This window comes from Capsicum annuum, chromosome 3 (assembly GCF_002878395.1).
Source record: "Capsicum annuum cultivar UCD-10X-F1 chromosome 3, UCD10Xv1.1, whole genome shotgun sequence".
In the NCBI taxonomy this organism is placed as follows: domain Eukaryota; kingdom Viridiplantae; phylum Streptophyta; class Magnoliopsida; order Solanales; family Solanaceae; genus Capsicum; species Capsicum annuum.
In genome coordinates, this window is record NC_061113.1 from 245,341,020 (window position 1) to 245,348,904 (window position 7,885).

The 7,885-nt window shown below is 37.5% G+C and overlaps 1 protein-coding gene across 1 annotated transcript; it reads right to left on the minus strand.

Moving 5' to 3' along the window:
• Positions 1-624: 624 nt before the first annotated feature.
• On the minus strand, positions 625-5,305 carry LOC107862602 (D-3-phosphoglycerate dehydrogenase 3, chloroplastic). Its single transcript, XM_016708234.2, has 5 exons — positions 4,556-5,305; positions 2,389-2,765; positions 2,052-2,162; positions 1,876-1,971; positions 625-1,590 (listed from the first exon to the last, which is right to left on the minus strand). The coding sequence occupies exons 1-5, from the start codon at positions 5,100-5,102 to the stop codon at positions 919-921; spliced, it is 1,803 nt and encodes a 600-aa protein (XP_016563720.1). The 5' UTR covers positions 5,103-5,305; the 3' UTR covers positions 625-918.
• Positions 5,306-7,885: the final 2,580 nt, after the last annotated feature.

The following is a 7,885-nucleotide window of genomic DNA, read 5'->3' on the forward strand; positions in this document are numbered from 1 at the left end:
TGTGGTTGTATTGCTCAATTTATCTCTCTTGCAGTACTCAATATTATGTTGGGTTGAAGTACCAATCGACTAGTTACGCCTGCAATTTTATTTACTATGATTCAAATGTCTTGTTTCGCGTGAATTTGGGGCAAAGTATGTTAAGATTATTGATAAAAGAAATGGATCTTAGGTTTAAGTCAATCCTAAAAATCTAGGCACCCATAACTGATGTGGGGACTTCAGCACTTATTGAGCTAGTCGCATTAAACTGCATCTGTACTGGAACACAATTATCCGCTTGCTAACTGGCTGTTGCAAGGGGGTTACAAGCCCCAATTTAGTCCCAAGCACAAATCTAGCACGTCAACATCTCAACCACATAATAGGCTGTCGCAAGAGGTTCTTGCCGGTACTGCTGCATATCTTGCAGTACATATAGTCTCGACAGCTCTGGCTGGCTCAAGTTCCTTTTCTTCATGGATCTTAATGTCATTCGGACAATCATTTACTCATTGAAGCTATTAAGTACATCTGATCATTTATGTATTCTCTGGATCAAGTTGATGAGTAAAACATATGAACACAAATTAAGCCGGAAATAAAATGCCATAAATTTGTCATTAAAGCTTAATTTCCGACTAGTTACTTTAACAGGGAGCTTCCTTTTATTCAGAGCATTACTCAGCCAATGCAGGTTACTTCTCTGGTTATAGAAGGGCGGACACTTGATGAAACAAGTACAAACAGTTGTTTGAAAAGGAGGGCAGAACAAAGAATGCTCATATTCTCTCACCAAAAGAAATACAAAAGACAAATTGAAAACTCAACACCTTTCATCGCAGAGCCGAGTTGTTTATTATCTTACACTAAACTAGTTGTAAACAGCATCACCAAAATTGGTTTCATGAAGAATCAGATGCCAAAAATTGTAGTACCCTATAATCCAAGGAAAACAAATTCCTGGATGGCAGGAATTTCGCCAATCTTCTTCAGTGAGTCCTTGCTGGGTTGTTCATCCACCCCAATAGCCATAACAGCTTGCTTTCTAGGAGCAATCCTTCCAACACTCATGAAGCTGACATTCACATTCTCCTCACCCAAGACGCTACCCACTTTTCCAATCATTCCTGGTTGATCAACCTGGCTGCAAAGAATGATACTGCCTTCCAAGCTCACATCCACTTCAAAAGATCCAACTTTTGTCAAATGAGGAACTCCATCCTTCACTCTACCTTCCACTCTAATCTCTCCTGAATCAGAAATAGCACTGGCAAACTTGGATTCCACATTGGCTATCTGAACCTGAATGAACTCAATTGGACTTTCTGGTGAACCATCTAGGAGAATCCGTTCTTCAGATATTTGTAATCCCCTTTGTTTAGCGGTGAAATCTGCATTAACCAAGTTAATGAAAACACTGGAAATAGGCTCAATCATGCCTTTAGTTATCATGGCACGAAGCAATCTTGTGTCAAGATCATCAGGTGCTCTAGCTGAACCATATTTTACTTTCACTGATTTCACTCCACTTCCACCGGCAACAAGCTGGACAGCAAGTCGACCAAGTTTTTCAGCAAGTACGACGAAAGGCTTCAGCTCTGTTAACACCTGCATGAGAGAGGGAGCAAAAAATACATTCAGATATAATTTTATCAAATCAACGAGCAATTCCACCTTCAAAGAAAATACAGAGGAAAAAGGACGAAGAGCTTCTCTACATATTGGCAAGGACTCGGACTAAAATAACGCAGATCACAGGTTAATCAGAAAAATGAAAGCCATCCTACATGGGCATGATAGTTTAGTTAAAGTACTGCACCAAGCCTTCTGTTTTAGCCCCTCTGAAATATGAACAACAGAGGGTGATAACTGGTAAATATTTAAAGAATGTACCTCAGCAGGAACCATAGGTGCATTGACAGCAGTAGCTGAGAGCTCCCCTTTCAAAGCGCCAACAACTGCTTCAGCGACCTCAATGGCCACACCTTCCTGGACAATCATTCAGAGAGTATTAGTAGATGTGTAGTAGATATGTGAACTGGAAGAAAATGTGTGTAATGTGCACAAACCTGAGCCTCTGTAGTACTAGCACCAAGATGTGGAGTTGCAGTCACATTCTCATGTTGAATCAACTTGCTATCCTGTGGTGGCGGCTCTTCAGTGAAAACATCAAGTGCAGCCTGTGACAGGATTTATATGTTAGAACAATTAGAGACTGTCAGCGAAGCCTATTCTAGAGTCTAATCCCGCAATGGAGAGGAAGGGTGGGAGATAACTAAGGATGGCTTTTGGACGCTTGATATACCATGAGGCATGAAGAATGAGGGAAATATAGAGATAGCAATAGCTCAACAATCAATTCTAAATTCATATTTTTCGAGTGTCTCAAAGATGAAGAACCATGACCTGTGCCACAATGCCTGCATCAAGTGCCCTCACCAACGCTTCTTCATCAATCACGCCCCCACGAGCAACATTCACAATCCGTACACCCTTTTTCATCTTTGCAAAAGTTTCATCATTTAGGATCTTCTTTGTAGCAGGGGTCAGCGGCATGTGAAGTGAGATGAAATCTGCAGAAGCAAGGGCTTCATCAAAGCTCACAAGCTCCACACCAATAGCACGTGCACGGTCAGCAGCGGCATATGGGTCATGGGCAATGACATGCATGCCAAGCCCCTTAGCTCGCCTTGCAACTTCTGATCCAACCTTCCCAAAACCCATAACAGCAAGTGTCTTGCCAACTAGGGATACACCAACATATTTGTTCCGCAACCACTTCCCTGGAAATCACATCATGATGCAAATTTTCAGAGGCATGCCAACAAGGCAGCAAGTATAGTATATCAGGGGAACCCATTACCAGCCATAGGAAACAATATTTCAGACAGCCATTCCAAACAACTTACTGAGGACATGACCCTAGATAGGAAGGTGTGGAGGTCGAGGATAAGGGTAGAAGGCTAGTGTTAGTGTGTGGGTTGTAGCAAGCAGTCAGGAGAGTTCTTGTGTAGCCGGGTTAGTAATCATAGGACAATGTACATAGGTGTCTTTGGTATGTGAGTGTATGTTACTACTAGGTGGGTGGCCTATTTCTTATTTCTTAGTTCCTATTTTTCTTATTCCGTGTTGCTCTTATTTCCCGTATCTCATATTTCTCTGATTTTTATTTTATTATCTCTTATTCTTTATTTCGGTTATGTCATCCATCCCCTTGTTTACTATCCTTTATCTTGAGCCGGGGGTCTATCGGAAACAACCTCTCTACCTCTTCGGAGGTAGCGGTATGGACTGCGTACATCTTATCCTCTCCAGACCCCACGCTGTGGAAATACACTAGGTTTGTTGTTGTTGTTGTTGTTGTTATTCCAAACAACTAAACATCGGGGAAAAGAAAATGGCAAATTAAGGACAGTTTGGGTTGAGGGTTCAGTACATTGGGTTATGATCCTAAGAATACTTAAAAGGGAAGAACAGTGTATGCTTAGAAATGATAGCACCATAGGGAAGAACAGTGTATGCTTAGAACTGATAGCACCATAAATAATAAAACCAATTAGTTGTGGATCATCGTTTATGCATCTGTTTTATGACGGCCACAGCTTGCGCCTACCTTGACTAATGCATCCCACAAGAATAGGACAAGTACCGGGTAAGTCTGATAATTAAGACGAGACCAAGTGTTGTAACTTGGGTTTGAGCCTGGATCTCCAGGCTTTTCCTACCTACTCCTGTGTCTTCATTGATGTTGTTGTTTCTTCTAAAAACATCAACTATTTCATCAATTCCCGTGCTCATCAAGCACTTCTATTCTTGAATCAAGAAAGTTATAGACCAATCCCACATATAAGCTACTGCTACTCCAACTTGAATTACACACTATCCCAAATCATAAATTCTCCTTTTTATAATAAATTTAATTAAAAAGCTTGTCTTTACCGCAACACTTACTCCCAAAGAATATGTGTAAATATTTCACTTGAATACGAACTAACTCAAATTACAATTTTTTCTCTTTCTAGGTAATAAAACATTCAAAGCATAGATCTGCGCAGCCTTGCGAAACCACAATGCATAGAATTCATAAGATATTTCTCACATTCAAAAAACAAACCCATTGTGGATTGATTATATTGGCAGGCATGTCATTTGTATTCAAAATCGCGAAGATAAAGAGGCAGATCAAGATTTTTGCAGCACCTCTACAGCTCTACTGACTCCGGCTTAAACTATATACTCCCTTGGCTTCAATTTTTATTTTTTTTTACTTTGACACAAAGTTTAAGAAAGCATATACATAAAATATATCAAAATTAAGAAAGTAGTACTAAACATGTAAAGTCTAGAGCTCAAATCAAGAAGTTAGCCTAAAAAGGAAAGAAATATTCTTTTTAAAACTGACAGAAAAAGGAAAGTACAACAAACAAATAGAAACAAACTTATACATACTTACTGGAAAGTCCTTTAAAAATATATCTATAACTAACTTTTGCAACCATATGTTAGAAAAGAAGAAGCGGTTATATCTGGAATTAAAATTTAGATCCGCCTCTAGAAAAAGTTAAATGCGTACCAGCTTTAATAGAAGCATCAGCTTGAGCAACATTCCTCGCCATAGCAGTAAGAAGCGCGATCCCATGTTCAGCAGCTGCAACAGTATTAGCAGTAGGCGCATTAACCACAAGGCATCCATGTTCAGTTGCCGCCGCAAGATCAACATTATCAATCCCAACACCAGCACGTCCCACAACTTTCAACCGTCCACCGGAAGATTCAAAGATCTCACGAGTCACCTTTGTTCCGCTCCGCACAACCAAGGCATCACAGAGTGAGATCTTCGTGCACAGTTCCTCAGGGCTCAAGTTATACGAGCAATCAACGTTAGCGAATTCCTTCAACAGTTTTAGTCCTGCTTCGCCTAGTTTTTCGGCAACGAGAACTGTAGGTTTAGAGTCCATTGATAAAACGATGAAGCGTTGAGAGTGACGGTGGGGCCTACGGCAGAGGGAGAAGCCGGAGATGGTAAAGGCGGAGGTGGAAGAAAGCTGGTTTTTCCATGAGAGGGAGGCGCGTGAGGATTTTGAAGAGAAAAGGACAGTTGAAGAAGCGGAAGCTGCCATTGTGGTGAAATGTTCGCGGTGGAGCTCAGTGGAGCGAGACGGCGGCGGAAGAAGATTGAAAATGAGTTCTTGGATTTGGAAAGGGTTTCATGGGTGTCACTAACGACTGACGGGTGATGAATAAATAAAATTGGACATCAACGGAGTGGGTGGGCGTGTACACACGCTTGTAAAGTACTCCCACCGTCTAGCTTTTCTATTTTTCTTTGTCACATCAAATTGTTACTAATATATATTAAAAAATAATTTAAAGAACTATTCCTCATTTTCATTTTAGTTGACTTTCTTTCTAAAAATATTTATTTTAATTTAATTATCTGAATATTTTATTATATTTTTTTAATACTACTCTCAATATTAAATGACTAAATAAAATATATTTAATCAAATTTATATTTTCAAAACATAATTAATAAGGTTAATTTGATGAAATAAACTCCTAATAAATACTTTCTTAAGAAGAATGTTATGTCAAAAAGAATAACTATTTTGAAATGGAGGGAGTAACTACTTTTTGCATCTCATTTCATGCATCATAATTTAATCGGATATGAATTTTAAAAAATAAGTAAAGACTTAATAATTTTACTAAATTATTTTTTATTAAAATAATACTCCTATACTATTATTATTTCTAATTAAGTGGGATCTTATAAGACCAATAAAATAGAATTGTGTGTAATGTGACATTTTTTTTAGATAAATAAAAAAGAAAATAACGACACATAAAATAAAACGGAGAGGGTAATTAATCTAACAGTAAAATATGAAAAGAATTAACTTTTCTTGAATTGTAAAAAATAATAAATTAAAATTAAAATTAAATTTAAAAAACAGTGATAAGTAAATTCAAACATGTAGAGTATGATTTTTTTCTTCTCTTCTATATTCAAAAAATTATAACCTTTTTAAAGGAATTTTATTACTATGTCATTTGGTTGATTATTTGATTTTTTATCTTATTACACATTGTAATTTCTTTTTCTATTTCTCAATCAAATTATTTTTATAGTAAGTTTAAATATGAATTTTTGAAATAAAATTAGCATTTTAAAATCATACAACATAATTATAAGTAGATAACATTTGACTTTCGAAAAATTTAACAAAATGTGAAAAATTGAGACAATAGAAATATTATTTTGATCAAAATAAAATTTAATAATATATTTTTCTCTCATATCTTTCTTGTTTCAATATTTGATGTTCTAGATGTTGAGGAATTTTATTAGTTTTTCTCGAAAATGGTGGTTGGATCCTACAGCAATAATAAGGTTCATGTTTATCACGTCTCTTTTGATTAGATAAATAAAATTGAGGAAAAAAACTACTACTTCTATTTGGTTGCAATGTTATCATCACTAAAGAGAAAATGAGTACTCCTTTTACAACTTTGATGCACAAATGGTCATATACCATTATCACAAACAACCACCTACGCTATACTACATTTATTTTTAGATGGAAGGTAGTTGAGCCTCAACCAACTCATGTAAAGAAAAATGTTTGTTTTTAGATTATCACTTGAACTTTATTTATCAAGCTAATGATACATTAATATACAGAGAGTTGTATAGTAATATGTATAAAAAAAAACATAGTACTGTGTATATACTATATATTATGTTAGTTTAAATCACACCAAATATGATTGAATTTTTTTTTGATAATTTTAATATTAAAAGAATTCAAACAAAATATTATATAGAATTTGAATTAAAGTATCTAACTGAAACAAATCATTAAAAATTAAGTATTCGATTAAAATAATTTTTATTTTATTTTATGGAGGGTCTACGGTGAACGTTATTAGTGCCTACGCCCCCTGCAAGTAGGTTTGGACGAGGAGGAGAAGAAGGGCTTTTGGGAGGTTTTGAATGAGGTGGTGAGGAGCGTCCCGAGCACTGAGAAGCTTTTCGTGGGAGGAGATTTCAATGGGCATATTGGGTCTTTGTCGAGAGGTTATGATGATGTGCATGACAATTTCGATTTTGGGGAGAGGAATGGAGGAGGGGCTTCTCTTTTGGATTTTTCTAGGGCTTTTGGGTTGTGGATGGCGAATTCAAGCTTTCCGAAGAAGGAGGAACACCTTATTACGTTTCGTAGTTCAGTGGCCAAGACTCAGATAAGTTTTTTGCTTCTTAGGAAGGGTGATAGAATGCTATATAAAGACTATAAAGTCATACCTAGCAAAAATCTTTTAGACTCAGCATAGGTTGTTGGTGATGGGCTTGGTTATCAATAAGAGCAAAAAGAAGAGAAGTATGGAGGCTTGGCCCAGGATTAAGTGGGGTAGCTTGACTTTGGCTAGTGCTTTGGAAATGGGGGCGAAGTTGAAAAGTAGGGGGTTTGGGAGAGTAGAGGTAATGTGGATAGCATGTGGAAGATGACTGCCAGTTGCATTAGGGAGACCGCTAGAGAGGTGTTGGGTGTCTCGAGAAGTCGATTTGGCAAGCACCGAGGAGACTGGTGGTGGAACGAGGAGGTTAAGAGAAAGCTGGAGTCTAAGAAGGTGGCTTATGCTAAGTTGGTTGAGAGCAAGGATGATGAGGAAAGACAGACGAATAAGGAGGAGTATAAAGTAGCTAGAAGAAAGGTTAAATTAGTGGTTACGGCTTTTGAGATCTTGTATGTGGCTTTAGAAGAAAAAAGCGGGGACAAGAAGTTGTACGGGCTTGCCAAGCCCAGGTAGCGGAGAACTCGTGACTTTGACCAAGTGAAGTGCATATAGGGAGAGGATGGTACAGTGTTGATTAATGAGGACACCCTCATTAGGGAGAGGT